The sequence below is a fragment of the Glycine soja genome, chromosome 12 (assembly GCF_004193775.1).
Source record: "Glycine soja cultivar W05 chromosome 12, ASM419377v2, whole genome shotgun sequence".
NCBI classification, from domain to species: domain Eukaryota; kingdom Viridiplantae; phylum Streptophyta; class Magnoliopsida; order Fabales; family Fabaceae; genus Glycine; species Glycine soja.
The window spans coordinates 2,837,984-2,856,246 of record NC_041013.1 but is presented as its reverse complement, the minus strand read 5'-3'; the positions used below and the strand labels follow the sequence as shown (position 1 = coordinate 2,856,246).

Below are 18,263 nucleotides of genomic sequence, written 5' to 3'. Positions count from 1 at the left end.
TTATTTAATGAATAATAAATTTAACACAAATATTTATTATTAATTTTAAGTATAAAACTAAAAACTAGATATATGATTTATTACTAGAAAAAAATTACACATATATCAACTCAAATAACTTTATATATATATATATAAAGGATCTTAAAGAAGGAAGGCCAATGCCATTACTTGTTCCCTTGGATCCGTCACTGCTGTGGATTCAAAATTATTTATTGGATAAGACCAAATTATCTCAATTTTTTCATACCTAACATTTTAGAGTCCATCTATGATTTTATTTATGATTTGTTTGGGTCGACTCAATTTGTCACATCTATTCTATTTTAGTAAACTAAAATGCTTAAAATTGAAAATTAATAGACTTTTATTGAAATTCTTAAAATGAAAAAGAAAAATTATTTATGCCATGGGCTTTTTATTAAATTTAGCACAATGTTAAAAAGAATTGAAAAATATTTCATAAAATTTGTGTTCATGCTGTTAAATATAATTTCTCGCTGTAAAGAGTGGATATGATAAGGAAGCTTCGGTTTCCAAAAGCTGACATGGCTTCAGACTTCAGCATCCTCACCCATCTCTTTCTTTCTCGCTCGCTGGCCGGCTAAGGACATAAACATTTACCATCGTAAAAATTCATGAGTGCTACTGAAATATTCTCAATCACACACTTTCTAACACACATTATTAAAAATTATAAAATTTGAAGATAGACTTATTAATTAAAAATATAACTCACTAAAATTTGTAATTTTAATAAAATTTATATCAATAAAGAAGTGTTTAATACAATATGTCAATGTTAGAGAGTATTTGTGTTAACATTTTTCTTGACTTACTAATTTAGACTAAAGTCAGGAATTAAGAATCGTTTGAAAGTAAAACAAATGGAAAGAAAAGAAAATATAAATAATGATAATTTTTTATTATTTGATTAGAAAGAAAAGGAAAGAAGATAATTAACTTTCAGAGACAAAATTTTTAATTTGTTTCTTTTATTCTTTTCTAATCAATGAAGGAGGCAGATGAAGTCATGTCATGCCGCCTCCAGAACAGGCAAACTCAAAATGAGAGTATATAATTTTTGCTATAAAATAAGCCCACTTTACTCAAAGAAAGTGAAACATAACCATGGAGAGAGAAATTAGATAGCTATGGCATTCATCTATTCTAGAGTTTTCTTTCAGATGATCAGAAAACACAATCTTAATATCCCTCATTGAGCCTAGCTGTTCTTTCTCTGGACCATGATGCTGAAACGCCCATAATTTTTTTGTTCCTATATTCTCTTGGCCTCAAAACCAATCTTTCCAATCCAACATTCAAGTATTCAACTAACTATACACAAAGCGAGAGATGAAGATCCAGTGTGATGTTTGCCACAAAGAAGTGGCCTCCTTCTTCTGCCCCTCAGATGAAGCCTCTCTCTGCCATGCTTGTGATCGCACCATCCACCATCCCAACAAGCTCTCAGAAAAACACAAACGCTTCTCTCTTCACCACTCCATTTCCACCAAAGACTCTCCTCTTTGTGATATCTGTCATGTATGTACTCACTCCTTTTCTCTTCTCTTATCTATGATTATGTTATGGAACAAAAACAAGTCCCACATTCCTTAGGAATAGAAGCAAACCATAGTTTATAAACACACTCCTCTCCTAGTCAGCAACATGCATTTGAATCAAAACGGACAATAATTATAAATAGAATGCTCAACTCATTATTATTCCTTTCCAGGAGAAGCGTGCATATTTTTTTTTTTTGCGAAGAGGACAGAGCAATACTATGTAGAGAATGTGACCTTTCTATTCATGGGGTCAACGAACATACCAAGAAACACTAGAGGTTTCTTCTCACTGGCGTGAAGATCGGTGCTGATGCTTCAGACCCTACATCATTTTCCTCAAATGACACTGCCATTGAAGAAAGAACAACCTCTAGTTCTAAAATAAACAGACCAAGTTCTTTCTCAAATGAAAACATTAGTTCTTCTCGCACCGTTGGAGACAATATGGCTTGTGACAAGGTTTCGGTTTCAACAAGCAGCATTTCTGAGTACTTGATTCAGACCATTCCCGGTTATTGCATGGAAGATCTTCTAGATGCTTCATTCGCATCCAATAGTTTATCTAAGGTATGATATTAGTATTCACTATTCAGTACCCTGGAAATTTTGGTATGGATATTTATGGGATAATAACACAGAAATGTAAGATAAAGTGAGCTTATAGGCTAAAATCAACATATACATTGAAGGGAAAATTAAATGGGTATGCTAGTTTTAATTACTTCAATTAAGAAACTGGGATATAGAGGGGCTTATTTTTATTTAACAAGTTCGAATGGTGGTTTGTGTTGTTTCAGGATTATGAGCACCAATCAGCGTTTCAGAACCAAGATGTTCAAGTCAGCATGCGTTCGTTCCCACTGCAAACTTGGGTACCACAATCTCAAGGTGGATCCCCTCAACGTAGCTTTACTTCGAATCTTTATCCCCAGATTGATTCTTTAGTTGGAGTGATGGAAATGCCTAAAGCCAAAGCTGGTGAAGGATACTCCAATTGGATATATAATTATGACTACGCAGCTTACAAACTTCCTTCAATTTGTCCTCCATTGATCAAAAAAATGCAAACGCTCTCGTTAATCAATTGTATGTGAATTTTGTTGCAAAATGTCATCTTATTTTGTTTTCTGCAATTCTTCGAAATTTGAAAGTTCTTTTTTCTTCTTTGTAATTCTTTTTTCTCGTCGGAGGCTTCTTCATTTTTTACTTTTGCACGAATTAATTACCCTATTAAATATAATACTCTTCTTTCTTTAGATGCAGTTCAGCTAACACCTTTTAAAGGCCATCCTTATGTATAATATTAATTATTAATTATCCCATTATTTTTGTTTTGGTGACAAATATATATTTTAATATAAAAGTATTTAGACAAAGAGTGATTATGTTTTAACAACTCAAAATTTTAAACATCCAATTAATAATTCTATTTCTTTTTTTTCTATCACATTATATCATTAATCAAATCAATCAATTATTTTTTTTCCCAAGTTATACGCAATTGAAGATTTTTAAACAAACTTTTATTTTAGACAAAATGTCTTCTCAATGTGTAGCAAATGTATCGATTCGATACTAATCAAAGAGTTGGATATAGGAATGAAAACAGGACACGATGAGCACGAGTAATAGCTCTCCATCACTCTTTTCATTGGACAAAAATTCGCTCCAGGCATACTCTGTACTCATGCATCTGTTAAAGGGATATCCACGAATTATATCAATATTCATAGATACTTACTAAAAGAAGAAAAAGAAATCAATAAATACACTAATCCACATTTCATTTATACTAGTAATACTTAAAGATAGTGGATACTCACAAGTACGAGTAAAATACCTTGATACCCGTCATGTTAAATAAATAATAGAGAAAAAAATCATTCAAAATTTCAAATAACCCGCATAACTATTCAAAATTCATTCAAGTCAAAAGGATTTGAGTTAAGAGATGAAAAATGATCGAAAAGCATACTCTGGCAAGACTGCAAGAGTTTTTTCCTAATACATATACCCCCTGTTGACCTGTGGTTATCTTTTTAAGTTCTAATGTTGTTAAGATGAATCTTAAGGAGAGGAAGTAATATTTGTCATGAATTATGAGAGATTCTTATGGATATTTTTTAATGGAAACTATTGCAACTTTGAAAAAAATGAAAATAGAATAAATTGTTTTATACTTAAATCTGTCATGAAAGAGAATATGTAGTTTAGCATAAGAAAGAGTAAGTAGTGTCGAATAATAATACTAATAATAATACTAAGTTGAACTTGAACCTCATGCTTTTCACACCATGGAACTTATGTCGAATTTCCATAGATCCAACTCACTCATCTGTAAAATATTCCACCGCCCCTACGTTAAACTTTGACCCAAATTGGTGAGGTACACGACACCACTTCAAATCATCTCGCTTTTCTTGAAGAAAAATATTACATTCACTCATTGTGTTATTTAACACCATGAGAGAGGAAGAAAAAAGAGAAAAAAATATATAAATATGATAGGATTTATGATATAATAGAAAGAAAAAAAAATAAAAGGTATTAATGAGATATTTAAAATGATGAAGTGTTATTAGAATATTACTCTTTCTTGAAATATCAGAATCGTGTGAATCTACCATATTCTGTCCTCAAATGGTAAACTTTATAAATACAAAAACATAATGGGCAAAGGTAAATCAAATCATTGACAAAGGTCGGCTGTAAAGTAGAAGATATAGGTAAACCTTACACCATTCCTTCAGTATCAATTGACCCAAAGTAAATAAAGCAAGGTTTAAACGAATCAGCATTTCCCCCTCTTTTTTTTCACAAGAATAACATTGCTTAATATGTATAAACAATTAAGATATATGTTCTAAAGGATTTTTCTTAAGTTTTTTTATAAAAAAAAGTATTAAAACATACTTTTTTTAAATATCAAGTTAAAAATTGTTTGACAAAGAAACAAAACGGATTCTTAAGATAAATTTGAATAAGCTTATTTGAATGAGTAAAATATTTTTATTAAAATAAGCAAAATTGTATTATTTATGATTTTTTTCTAGGTTCTCCTATAATCTTCAAAATAAATATTATCCTTTTATAAAATTAATTAAAACTTTGGGAAAATTTAAAATAATTTTTTATAGGTTTCAATACAAACTTTTTTTATTTTTTTAATTGTAGAAATATAAGACAAATAGAAAAAGAATTACAATAACTCATTGTTTAACAACTAAAGTACATCCCCTCAATTACTTTATTTTTATTTTAATACATTCTATGTTCTTTCTACGATATAACTGGCGTCTGTAAAAACTTTTCTCAAAAAAAAAAAAACTGGCGTTTGTAGAAACTATGGACAACCTTCGAGCAATAAATTAGTAAATTTGTTTCAATTAATAATGTAGACAAAAAAGGAGGCACTTGACGCACTGCAATAGCAACTAGGCCCTATTAAGAGTAGAGTCAAAGCTCTGCATCACAAGATTTTTTGTTAAAAGTTAAAACACCAAAATATCTGAAGGGGAAAAGGAGGAAACTTTGTTCTGATAATCTGGAAAAGACAAAGGATATTCAACAAAAAATCTGCTTTATTACATTAAAACAAACACACTATGTGCACATGTACTTCGGCAGTGTGGTTTACACCCTTTCAATTTCCTTTTTACATTCCTTTTTCCCACCCCTTGGTCTCCCCCTATTATACAATTTCCAGGGTAGAGTAAAAGAAAGATATTATCGATATAACTTTTAAACAGTTTTACATACAATGAAAGAATTGCACCTGTGGCCACACGGATATATTAGTTCAATGAGATAAAACCCTGGAAATTTTCAACAGCCAAAAAATGAAAACATGTTATAAATTTGTACTTGTACAGAATATGGCTCGTATGTATAAAAAATTGCAAAAGACCTTTTTTTGAAGAGTCAAGAAGTAAAAGCAAAAAGCCTATCTGAAATATTGGTGCGGCATATTGGACATTCAGAACAAGCAAGTGAGCAAGATTTACACACTGCAAAGGCAAACAAGAGGTTGTAATTCAGTCATATAAGTATATAACCAAAGGAAATTGCCAAAAATGGAGGCAAAAAAATACTCAGGTAATGTAGGAAAAGTCTTACAACAAAAATGCCGGCATGGAAGAAGAATTGCTGCAGTTGAAGATTCAAAACATACTTTACAAACATGGGAATTGGCATCTCCATTGCCAAGATGCTTGAATTCTTTATCCCTCATCTCTTTCATGCGTGCCTAAAATCATAAGTTACAGATCAAAAAGTGTACCTCTAGCCTTTTTGTTTTATTACAAGTTCAAGTAATGTTCAGAAAAATTGAAGTAATTCAATGCATTTTGAGATCTTTTAACCCAAAAAGTTGATAATTATCATGCAAAGTATAAAAGTAGCACAGTAAAAACAATTGCATAGACTGCACACTGCTATAGAATTTAGATTTTAGACCTCCTTGGTACCAAAACATTTGTAAATAGAAAATCCCGTAAAAAACCAGAACACAGCTGTAGGCCCATAGCTCCTTGAGAATTTAAAAAAAAAAAAGATTGTTCCAGAGAAAAAGTAGCTGCATTGAAATCCAAAAGTAAATCACTCACTGTTTAACACATAACACACCTACTGAGAGACAGCAGTCTGAAGCACATCATAATTTGTGCTAATTGGGTTTATCAAACAAAAGTACTGGAGGGAGATTTGGACTTCCAAATGAATTTATCAAGGAAGAATTTAGGGCTATTTGAGAACTGACTAATTAATATTCAGGATCTATATATAATAATAATCAGTTCAAAATTTTCCATGTTAAAGAAACATACAAATAAACGTAGATCTTACCTTAAGTCGAACAACCAAAGGGTCTTCATTGGCTATTTCATTTTCTGGTATTGATACATCTAAAATCTGCTCCTTGGGGACAATATCACTTTCAATGCCATTAGTTTTCAGATCATTTGTATGTGCTTCCTCATCAACTTTTTTTATATTGATGTTTGATTCTGGGACGGCACCCCCTTCTTTCTTTAACTTAGCCACAAGAACCCACATATTTGCCAAATCATTCTCCAACGAGGCTTCTCTTTTTTTGGCCTCTTCAACCTTTTTAATGTATTCCTCTTCTAGAAATTCCTTTTCAGCTAATGCAGCCTCAAGGGCAGCCTCTCGCTGTCTCCTAGACTGCAGTTCCATCTTCAGATCATTAGCATCAAGACTCCATGACTCAAACTCATCCATACCAACTCCCAAACTTTCATTAGCACGGCTAGAAATTCTTCCCTTCCTCCCAGATCTTGCATCACTGTACTTGCGGTTAACACCATTAACTGTTTGCACGACACCATTTCGAGTGTTGACCTGGTCTCGAGCTGCCATCAATTCCTTTTCCAACTTTGCATTCTGCAATGAAAGTTTGGTCACTTCCCCAGCCAAATTCTTCAACTCCACAGCGGCTGCAGAGGCCAGTTCTTTGGCATAAGAAGCTTCTTCAGAGAGTTTCTGGTTCTGCACATGCAACCCACTATTCTCTTCTGACAAGTGAACTTGCTCTAGCTTCAGTTTTTCATTTTCAATCTCCTGAAGAGTGAAGAAAAACGCCAGACAATTCAATCGAATCAAAACTGTAACTTGGACAGGAAGAATAACTATTGCTGACGCTAGCATATGCAAATATATAGTTCACGCAGAATCTTTAAAATTGATTTTAAGTAGTAATCCTTACTTGATTTTATCAATAATAACTAACAGACTGAAGGCAGCGGAAGTATGCAGACTATTAGGGAAGCATTAACCAAGTAAAACCAAATGAAAGAGGATTCAGAAAGCACATAATCCTTTTAACAATGCTACTTCAAAAGAACAAATTAATAGTTACCTGGGATTGTATTTTCCTTTTCAACTCATCAATGTGTTCACCAGACGGACACTGATCAGTAAGCATTAACGAAGTACCACCAGTAACTGTTGCCAGTTGCTGCTCTAGCAGCTTCACCTTTTCTTGCAATTCTCTGTTTTCAGAACACTGTCAACAAAATTACAAAAAAGGGTGTCAACATAGACATACAATTTCATAATAATAATAAGCGGTTTCTGCTGCATCTTCAACTTTAAGGACGAAGAAAACAGCCGAAAAGATAAACACGTACCTTATTATCTAACTGTTCTTGAAGGACACGGTTGTCTGCAGATTTTATCTATAGATATATATTTAAAAATAGAAGTTATTATAAGAGAATAATCAATGTGATTAGCATAAATCATAAATTCAAATTACATATTAAAAAAGAAATTGTAAAATGCAATGACAAAATACTAGTTGGAAAAAATCAGTGGGAACTCCGAACTGGAAATAAATTGCAGACTCAAGGTGAATAAGCGCCCTAATATATATAGATAAAATAGGCATACCTCCAGCTCAAAGGCCTTTTCATCACACTGAGTCACTAATCTTGCGATTGTCTGTCATGACAAACCCGCAAAGAAAATCAAAATTATAAATGACCTTTATTGAAGCATTTACATAAATACAACTTTCGAGTATATTAGAATATCAAAGAATTTATTCACCAAAAAAAAGAATATCAAAGAATTTCAATATCAAAATAGCCACCTGCTGCATTTCAACCAGTGATGAGTTAGCTACGGAAGATTCACCACTCTCAATTATTCTTTGTTCCAAAACCATCATTTGCTTCTTTTTTTCTTGGATATCTTGTTCCAAGTTCTCAATCTGTAATAAGAAATGCACATTCTCCATATAAATGATTTCTACCAAAAATTTAAATCTGCAATATATGGCATATCAATTAGAGCTAGGTACAGCGCATTTTGCAACATGGGCCATCGATGCCACGTAAAAAATGTGCGTAGATCTGTTTGTGGAAACGTGTGCAATCAGATTGGTGTGTTTGGTTTTCGTTGAAACCACGTTCAATGGGATTTTCTCACTTTCCACGACAAGAAAGTAAAAGTCCCTTATGACTTTAGAATGAAAGCGAGTTATACAAGCATGCACAAGGTATCTTACTGTGCATACAAGTATAATTTATTTATACATGCATCAGAAATAAAAATATCATTATAATTAATTAATAGTGAGATAAGTCATAAGTATAATATTTTTTTTGAATGCATAAGTACAATATTTTTATAAACGAAATATAAATTTGAGGTTTAATTTATGTAATATATTTATATTTATTGGATATGTTATACAAATAATTGTCAAACAAATTATGTTGGCATAATTATAAATACTTTTTTTAGTTGTGTAAACAAAAATAAAATGTATTTTTTTTATTTTTATCACAATTTTCAATATTACATATAATATATGAAATAAGTGTGCAGAGAAACTTAAATCAATATAAATTCGAGAAGTACAATAAATGTTGAAAAGTTAAAAAAAAAATTCAAAAAAAAGTTCAAGATAAAAGAATTTGAATATGTAGGAGTGTCAAAAGGCCTTCCCATAAAAGCTGACATGAGAAACATAGAGAACGAGGTATGCACATGATTTCAATAAAGTACGTCGCTAATTTTAGCACATACGCGCGTTATTCTTCATTTCTAATTTTTATGGAAAATTTTAGTCCTCCGCATCTACCATACCAATAAATCGTCACAGTTTAAAACAAAGGCAGAATACCTGTATTTTGGAGCTTTCAGGATCATTTACAGACTGCTCCATTAAGCGTTTCAAAGTGCTAGTACTGAAAGCAATATCTCCAGCAAGCATTTTGACTTGCTCAACAAGAAGATCCATCTCATCAGACACTGTCATCCCTCCCTACAATTTAATATGCAGTCAAAAAGGAGATTTAACAAGATATAAAGAAATCCAACACTTCTGAAGTATGAGAATACAATGAGATACAATAGTCAGCAAGAAACCAATACTTTTTAAATTATAAAACATTGCAGCAATGGATATTCTATCAGTATTTAGATACAAATATAAAATAAAGAAATCGTGCAGAAGTCACAAGGGAACCCCACGATCACGTCCGCTGAGTTTGAGGCTTAGCTTTTGAAATTTTGAAATTGAGTTAGACCTTTTAGTTTCTAATAATTTTTCTATGCATTAATTTAGCCAGGACTGTGACACATTCCCAAAGCTGAGGCATCTAATATGCATATTTTGGAATGAGATTAGCAAACAGATATTGTTGAGGGGGAATGGGAACATGAATCTACCGCTGGTAGCAGCCGTGTTGATTCAGTGATGATACTGCTAGTTGGGGAGAGTTCTTCGTTCTGTCTACTTGACGATATTATATGTCTAACATCATGAGACGGATCATATGACACAGTGGAAACATCTTTTTGACTCTCATTTTCAACCAAAAGAGATCCATCACGTAGGGCATCATATTTCTGGAAGAAAAAGGAATAAGCTAGGTTTTACTTACTGTTTAACATCTATAAAAAAGATAGACACATAACGCAAGGTTCATATGGAAGTAAGACATCTTTCTGATAAATAACAAAATATTTGAGTACATATAATTAAGATGTCAATAACCAACTCAACCTGAAAGCGGTAGTGGCTTGACAATGGTTTACATCGCATACCCCCTCATAAGAACACCATTTGTGCTTGAAATATGGACAATGCTTAGGCTTCAATTACCTTGTTGAAATTTAATTTAACTACGAAAAATAAAGCAACAAGGATAAAATACTTTACCACTTGTCCACTTCATTAAAAAGGCTTTGATATGTTGTGACTAGCAATGAAAATAGGCCAAAATTGCTTCTGGGGGCCAATGGCCTAGCTTATACCAGGCAGGCTCAGGTCAAGTAAGATTTATTGACTATATAGGTAAGCTCAATTTTTTTTTCTTAAAAGCCTATTTACTTCAAAAGATCATTTAAACAGCTTGAGTCTTAATTTTAAGAATTAAGTCACACTCAAACCTTGAAAACCCTAACCTATTTTTTTCCACCCCTAAATGCAAAGAACCAACTCAGCATAAAAGCATGAGCTACTCAGGGGACTGGGAGAAGGCCATGAATGATTTGTATATCTAACATAAACTATAAAATGTACAGCTTTATCATTAATGAACTAACTTAAGTGACAGAAGAAATAAACTCACTACCAAGTAATCAGCAGCATAAAATTTGTCAGTACGGAGATTTAGAATAAGAAAAGAATATCAATTTGCAAATAATATTGCAGCTAATCATGATAAGGAGTTGAAAGTACTTGCACATTTAGAATGAATATTATTTGAAAATGACGGTAAAAAACACTTCACAGCAATTTAACGAAGAACTCACATCATCCTCTCCAACAGAAGGACTCTGCTGGTGGCTGGAAGCATCAGTTAGATATCCCGGAATTGCATTCTTTGATGAAACCAGAATGAGCTTGGTTAGCTTCTGGATCCGACTCATAAGAGCAACCTTGGCTTCTTCCTCTTCTTCCAATCTTGACTGCATTTTCACTTGACCTTCTTCCAACTACCCATATGTCAGTAGTACAAAATGAAAACCAGATCTTGTCACAATCACAAAAACCTGAGAAATGAAAATACGAAACAATTTAGGGGAAGCTAAAAACCTTTTGCTTTAAGGTCATAATCTCCTCGTGGTTGACACCAAGTTGCATCCCCTTCTTCAGATGATCAAGTTCATGTTTGAGGACTGAAATTTCTCTCTGGTATTTCTTAATTAGAGATTTTTCGTCAATAATCTGTTTTAACAAATTATTAAAGAATCAATCAGAAACCTCACGGGCATGATAACATTAATAGTCATGCAGTTTATTTTTATGAATAATAGTCATGCAGTTATGTGGCTAATAAATAGATTTGAAGCGGACCTTATTACGTGAGGCATATATTTCTACTCGCTTGGCCCTGCTAGCAAACTTCAAGGTATTATGAGTTTCTTCCATATTACTGGATGCTGGAGTTACAGTGCAAATAAGCTGAAATTTTCATGTCAAAGTCAACATTAATATGATGCAATAGTGCCCATGCAAATATTCTGACATACTTTGTTCACGTGCATCTATTACAGAGAATAAAGAGGAAGGAAAGAATTTTTAAATGACAAAATGACCAAACTACTTAACGATAAGTCTCAAACAACAAGATCATGTCAAAATTGTGTGAAGCCTTTATTTTAAAAGATTGAAAACAGAAATTGAACAGCCAAATTTAATGTATAGAATGAGTAAGTACTAAGTAATGGTGTGAAACCTATTTCAAAAGAATAAAAATAGAGCATCAAACAGGGTGCATTCAGTAGTGCACATTCAGTTCCTTTTAACAATTAAGGATTTGACTTCTCTATTTTATTGATGAGGAAAGATGAGAAAAGGTAAAAATAAGTTGCCGAGTTGTGTGAATCGCATTGATGATACAAAATTACAAATTTACGCCAATCCATCCATGTATCACATGATTCAAAATGCTGTGATTCATGATGTGATATGAATCGTGAATTGTAAGATTCTAATAACTATGGCCTATTGAGGTAGAATACTCTATGTATTTCTCTATCCATAGAGTACGTTGAATGTACAGAAATGGCTATAATAGAGTTTCTGCTATTCGTATTTACAACTACTCTAAGAGGAAATTTTTAAGACGTGCTAACGTATAATAACTATCTATTGACTTGATATAACAAAAAAGATGACTCAACAAATGTAAAAAATTAAAAGGACACCAAATACAGTTAAAGATTTGATCATTAAAAGAGCAGTAGAATCCCAAACTCACAGAAACATGGCCATGCCCACTAAGTGAAGACTGCAGGAGGCGAGTAAGCTTTGAGTCGCGATATGGAACATGAGATGCTTTCCCCTCACTCAATTTTCCAATAACCTTTAAATTGAAACCATAACATCAAGACTTTCAGGAGGCAGGTTTTGTGATCTTTCACAAAAATATAAATCGTAAATTAACTAACTGGTGATCCCAGGTTCCCACAATATGTCATAACAAAATTTCTTCATAGCCAACAAATACAGGAATACAAGACACCTACTGTTCCAAGTGTCAGAAGACTTTTGTTTATGTAAGATCCTTCTTTTCTTCTTAATCCAGTGGTTTCAGTTTTCGAGCTCTCAGATCCAGCAAGATCGATCAAGTTCTAATCAAAGAAAGCAAGCAAAAAATTGAGAATAGTCACGCAATAATGTGTTTGAGTGTGTTGTCAGAAAAGTTCATAATAATGTTCACATACAAGCTGAGAGAAGATGACTCCATCATAATCTTCACCATGGGCACTGCTTTCAATCATCTGCAAATGTATTGGATAGCAATAATAATACAGGTTAGAAGTGAAACAAAAATGGCTTAAAATGGTCCAGGAAAAAAAAATCCAAATATATGAGCTGAGCAAACATTAAACTTTTAACCAGCATACAGAAAACTTAGTTAAACATCTAAGCAGAATATACGCATGCAACTTAGCCATTCAAAAACCTAAGGCCTCAGGCTGTGTTGTAAATAATTTTCCTTTGACAATTGGATCTGGTGTACAAAAGGTTGCTTCAATACTAAATTTTAAAACTAAAATTCCAAGAATGCTTACAAGTGTAAAAATTGTGTGACTTCGGCTGCTAAAGAGGTTAAAATTGTTCGATCCAACATGACGATGCTCTGCCATTAAACAACATCCTTATTAATAAAGCTTCTGAACCAAGTAACCAACAATTAACCATGAGAGCTATATTACTAAAAGTAATTTGGGCAAATGTAACTTTAAGTATCAACTCTAACCTTCCCCGGCAGCAATAAAGGAAAGGGCATGTCCAGGAGACAAAACAACTTCTTCCTTCATACCCTCCACATAAGTTCCCTGAAATATAAATCATTGGTCATCTCTCGAACTAGTCTTAAGAAAACTGTTTGAAGAGTTCAAAATGAAGAAGAATAGTCTAGATTTTCTTCCAATAACAGATGCTGTCATTGTATTTTCTTGATGGAAATTATAACAGAAATGTTAACACTCTAAAATGAGCTTTTAATTTAAAGTTCATAGATACATGTCATGTCACATTCCAAAGGCAACTAGAAATATCAGTTTTCGTGTATTGAAAGACAATTAAGAACAGAGTAAGAAAGGAGTTCATAGAAAGACGTGGAAAGAATTAATATAAATATGATTTCAATTTCAATTAATATAAGTAAGAAACCTGTGCATCTTCTCTAACACGTAAGTTTTGGCCAGTTGGGTCAAGCAAGTCATTTATCACCTGATACAAGCAGAAAAGGGAAAACATCTATTAAAAAAATAGACAGAAAGAAAAAATCAGACCAGTAACATTGTGACGATCAATATCTCAAAATGGCAGATCCTTGAAAAATATAATTGAGGTGAGGCAGATAGAGTTGCACTTAATGATGAACTATGTTCTAAACCATGTTAAGAACACAGATGGTGGGAAGTGTGAACACAATTTGTTCCGTATTTACCTCATTGTATATTTCTAGATATGACACACGGAGTAAGAACTCTCTTCCTGGAGTCTGCAGTAAATGCAATTAGTTATTCCAAACTAGTCATTACAAATCAAAAATAAGTACTGACTAAGAATTCTTATTAATCAAGAGTCAAGACATACAGCTCATGTATCCCGGGGGGATAAATGGTGTGCAAGGCAAGTAGATGCCTAATTGGCCACAAGTACAGCACAAAGCAATAGAGAATAGAGAGTATTGATATTGATAACAAATACAAAGACACTGCTTATAGTTCAAAGCATGGTATTATATTGGAAAACAATGGCCAGTGCCAACCAGGTATTTCTAAATACCCCACAAATAACAAAGACTTCAACAACATTTGCTAAGTTTGCAGGAAAGCTCACATCTTGGATAATGCTGAAAACATCTTTGATAGCCAGTGGTATGATACCAGGAGAATATTGGTCTCCCTGCAAATATCATTATTGAAAAGCAAATCAGAAATGCAACTGAAGAGATCACATCAATTATAAAAGTATACCATGAAACAGTTTCTAGTAAAAAAAAAAAGTGAATTGAAAAGGTAAACTGTAAATATGGCAAAAGGTAAATAGTTGTAAAAACTTCAAAGTCAGCCAAATGTTAGAAGCCCAAGTCATGCTACTACGTTTCCTTTTAACATACGAAGTAAATACATTACACCCACTTGAATCCATATATATACCAACCAAATCAACCTTAAAAATGGCTGCTAGTTTTATGTGATAATTAAGGATCTACTCTCAAATCAAATGATTCAGTTCCACTGTCCAAGTACAAGACCCTTTTCCAAAGCTAACATATTGTACCTTTATATAAATTAATAAAAAAAAGGTCTATTTCTGTTAATAACTCTACATTTATAATAATAAAAATGTTTCTTTTCTACTCATTTTAGTTGTACTTCTTTTAACTCAATCACCAGTTCCTATGTCTCTCAAGTGCCATTCAAATTTTAACCTTATGATAAGAATGATTATGAACTTTTTGCATGTGTAAAATGATAAAAATAATGACTGATATAGTGCATTAGTGCTCGATGGTAGTTTAACAAAACGTGTAAGGAATGACACTGGCAAACTAACTATCTCCTGTCACATGACTGTAAGTAAGTTCATAGAGTTAAAAGTCCACCCCCCCCCCCCCCTGAAACTTCTTTACCCTTAGCCAAACAATAGCTGAATAAAATCTAATGCATACATTCTTCTTCAGAAAAATATAAAAAGTAAATGCTTACAAAGAAAGTTGGTCTCATGTGGCATATGTTTATTTGTGTTAGAAAATTGAAAGCAGAACAAATTAGTAACTTACCAAAAAGACTCACAATTGAAAATTGACAAATAGCCTATGACACATAACAACTACTCTCTTTCATACAAAATATACACTGTTCAAGGTTACTCACTCATAAGGATCAAAAAAATTATAAAATATTATCAATAACAATACACATTTGACTAACTTGTCTTCATTAAAATTACCAATAGTATTGTCACTTCATTAATATTTTTTATCATTCTCCAAAATAGGCTGAACCAACATGCACTTATTGAAGATATTAAGATATATGGATAAAGGTGAAAAAACATAACTTGATTTATACAATATCATCTAATCACAATTTGACAAGTATGATAACTTGGTTAACTCTTAACATAACTAATTTAAAAGCCATACCTATCATGATTTCTAATTGGGTAATGACTTTCATATTGATAGTGTATAAAATAAACTCATTAAATATTTTATTAAAATCCTAAAGCTAGAGATAAATTGAAGCAAAACAATTTCTAAACGGCCAGATACTTTTGAAACGTAGGGAGTAATAAGACAACATCCCGTAATAAAAATCTGCATATTTTACTAATTTAAATTTAAATGACAGATTTACGTTGCAATATGATGTATCAGAAAATGTTGCAATATGATGATGAGGTAAAATATAACAGCTTGACTTCCATCGTATATACTCCAAATAACAAAGCTAAAAATCAAAACATTAATTTTAAAAGTGACACTTACATGCATAGTATGTGTCTTACCACTACTCGTCACACCGTATGCAAACACAGTTCCTGCAATGTTTATCATAAGTTATCTTCCAAACCCAGCTAACTCCACCAGCCACGATAATACTAAACCAACAGCCACTAAATATGAACTATTGAAATCTAGTTATTCAACTAGATACACAGTTGAAACTAAAGCAGCTTCCATCAAATCTTAGAATGTAGGTTTCTAAGATCAAAAAATTAGAATGACTCGGTAGTTGCTATTGCTACTAAATCAGACACTGCTAAAAACATCACATTCCCGTTGGGATAATGATATAAATCCTTGAATCCTTTCATACCATTTACACCTTCCATGGCAGCCTTCACCACAGGTTTGGCAGCTACTTCATACACCTCGTCGGAATTCGTATGCGGTCCAAACACTCTATCTGCCACAAATCAATTCAAAATTCTAACATCCGATCCATTTCCATAATCTCAACACTAAAAGCAAAAACCTAATTGCTCTCCATTAGTTCCCTAAAAAAAATCACGTGAAGAAAATAAAGTTTGAAATGAAAATACCAAACGCATAAGCAGTAGCTGGATTATACTCATTGCGCACAATCTTATCACCGTCCGCATACCACGCGATCTCGTCTCCTCTATGGTACTCTCTTTCACTGCAACCAAACAACACCGTAACCTCTCATTTGATCTCAGATAACTCAACGCGACAAAAATAGAAACAAACCGAACGATTCGGATTCTCTAAAATCCACAGCTAATGGATCTGATTCCATAGCCACAGATCTAAGCATTACCTCAACGGTCTGAACCGAATCGTGACCGAAATGCTATCCCGAGCTCTGGACGAATCCACGGGCTCCGTGATCACCTCCTCGTCCATCCCGAACTCCACCGGCGAAGGATTACCGTAGCCGTAGTAGACAGACTCGCTGTGACCGCGACTCGGAGTCATGGATCGTCCACCGCCACCGGAGTTGTAAAACGACGACGTGGAAGAGGAACAGGAGCGAGGCATTACGCGTCCGTTCGTGAAGGAAGAAGTGGAAGAGGAAGCTGAGGAGAGAGGAGTTGAGGGTTTGCGGTGCGAGAATGGCGAGCTACTCCTTGCACGTGAGGATGAGGCCATCGAGTTGACTCACCGAGTTGGTGAGTCAGGGGAAACCAGCGAGGTATGAAGTAAAGAGGGAACACGAGAAGAAGAATAGAATGTGTCAGAAATCACATGGCGATAGAACGAAAAAGCGAAGAACATTTGGTTCTCTTTTTCTTTACTTATTTTTCTTCTTTTGTTTGTTTACTTAAGATATGATTATCACAGAGAGAGAGAGAGAGAGAGAGAGAGAGTGTTTCGTCTTCTCTAAGACAAGGTGAGTTGCAGTGGAAGAGAGAGAGTGAGAGTGAGAGTGAGAGAGTGGGTGAAGAAGATGGTGAAAATGGTGAGAGAATGTAGGGCATGGTCTGAGTTTAAATTTTATTTTCTTCGTTGTAATTTTGAGTTTTTTTTTATGAGATTTTTTAAAAAAGTTGATTCAGATTAGGTTAAATTTTTCCAAGTGCCGACGTGGCGGATGAGGAGGTGGAGATGGGTTTTTAAACTGGTGGAACAGTGGAAGTGCCCGCGCAATAATATCACCGAGGAATGGCTTTAAAATAAGCCTGCAATTGAGCGGGAGCACCGGAGATATTAGTAAGAGGCCAATGTAGTGTGCACACATGGAATACCCAATTTCCTTAGTACTTGTTGATTATTACTAGTATTTCTTTTAGGATAAATGACATCATATTGATTACTAGTATTATTTTAGAATAAATGTTTATTTTTACATAATTACAATTATAAAAATAAATTTTTTAATATATAAACCAGATGTGAAAAACTAATACATGTATTAAGGATATTAAAAAAATTATATTATCATCTAATTATAAATTATCATAAGTTAAATAACTTTTTAAATTGTTGTAATTTAATTTAGAGATATAAGTAAAAGCAGATACATTAAAATTTTAAAATAATATAATAATTAAAAAGATAAAGAATATAGATAAATAAAAAATGATCAAGTATAATTATTATAGGTTATAGATAAGAGAAATTTAAAAACACATTGGTTTTAGTAGAACCCAACTCATGTTTTTTAAGTAATATCTAGGGTTTCATTCTTATGAGTGAAAAAAAAAACATGATTGATTGGAAGGACCCC

The 18,263-nt window shown here is 33.0% G+C and overlaps 2 protein-coding genes across 5 annotated transcripts; one reads left to right on the top strand and one right to left on the bottom strand.

Annotated features, from left to right (window-relative positions):
• Positions 1-1,840: 1,840 nt before the first annotated feature.
• LOC114378285 (B-box zinc finger protein 21-like) lies at positions 1,841-2,701 on the top strand. The gene is made up of 2 exons (XM_028336856.1): positions 1,841-2,135; positions 2,366-2,701. The coding sequence occupies exons 1-2, from the start codon at positions 2,013-2,015 to the stop codon at positions 2,660-2,662; spliced, it is 420 nt and encodes a 139-aa protein (XP_028192657.1). The 5' UTR covers positions 1,841-2,012; the 3' UTR covers positions 2,663-2,701.
• A 2,412-nt stretch (positions 2,702-5,113) lies between these two features.
• LOC114380070 (kinesin-like protein KIN-7D, mitochondrial) lies at positions 5,114-17,500 on the bottom strand. Of its 4 annotated transcripts, XM_028338986.1 has the most exons (25): positions 16,854-17,500; positions 16,615-16,712; positions 16,389-16,478; positions 16,058-16,110; positions 14,401-14,466; positions 14,006-14,059; positions 13,726-13,785; positions 13,310-13,388; positions 13,122-13,189; positions 12,771-12,827; positions 12,573-12,677; positions 12,305-12,409; positions 11,398-11,505; positions 11,137-11,268; positions 10,854-11,036; positions 9,765-9,944; positions 9,217-9,357; positions 8,179-8,298; positions 7,977-8,027; positions 7,715-7,762; positions 7,444-7,590; positions 6,411-7,145; positions 5,685-5,814; positions 5,476-5,575; positions 5,114-5,383 (listed from the first exon to the last, which is right to left on the bottom strand). In XM_028338986.1, the coding sequence occupies exons 1-24, from the start codon at positions 17,183-17,185 to the stop codon at positions 5,490-5,492; spliced, it is 3,228 nt and encodes a 1,075-aa protein (XP_028194787.1). In that variant the 5' UTR covers positions 17,186-17,500; the 3' UTR covers positions 5,114-5,383; positions 5,476-5,489. The 4 variants fall into 4 exon arrangements, with proteins under 4 accessions (XP_028194787.1, XP_028194786.1, XP_028194788.1 ...); XM_028338985.1 differs by having other exon boundaries at positions 5,114-5,575; XM_028338987.1 differs by lacking the exon at positions 9,765-9,944 and having other exon boundaries at positions 5,114-5,575.
• Positions 17,501-18,263: the final 763 nt, after the last annotated feature.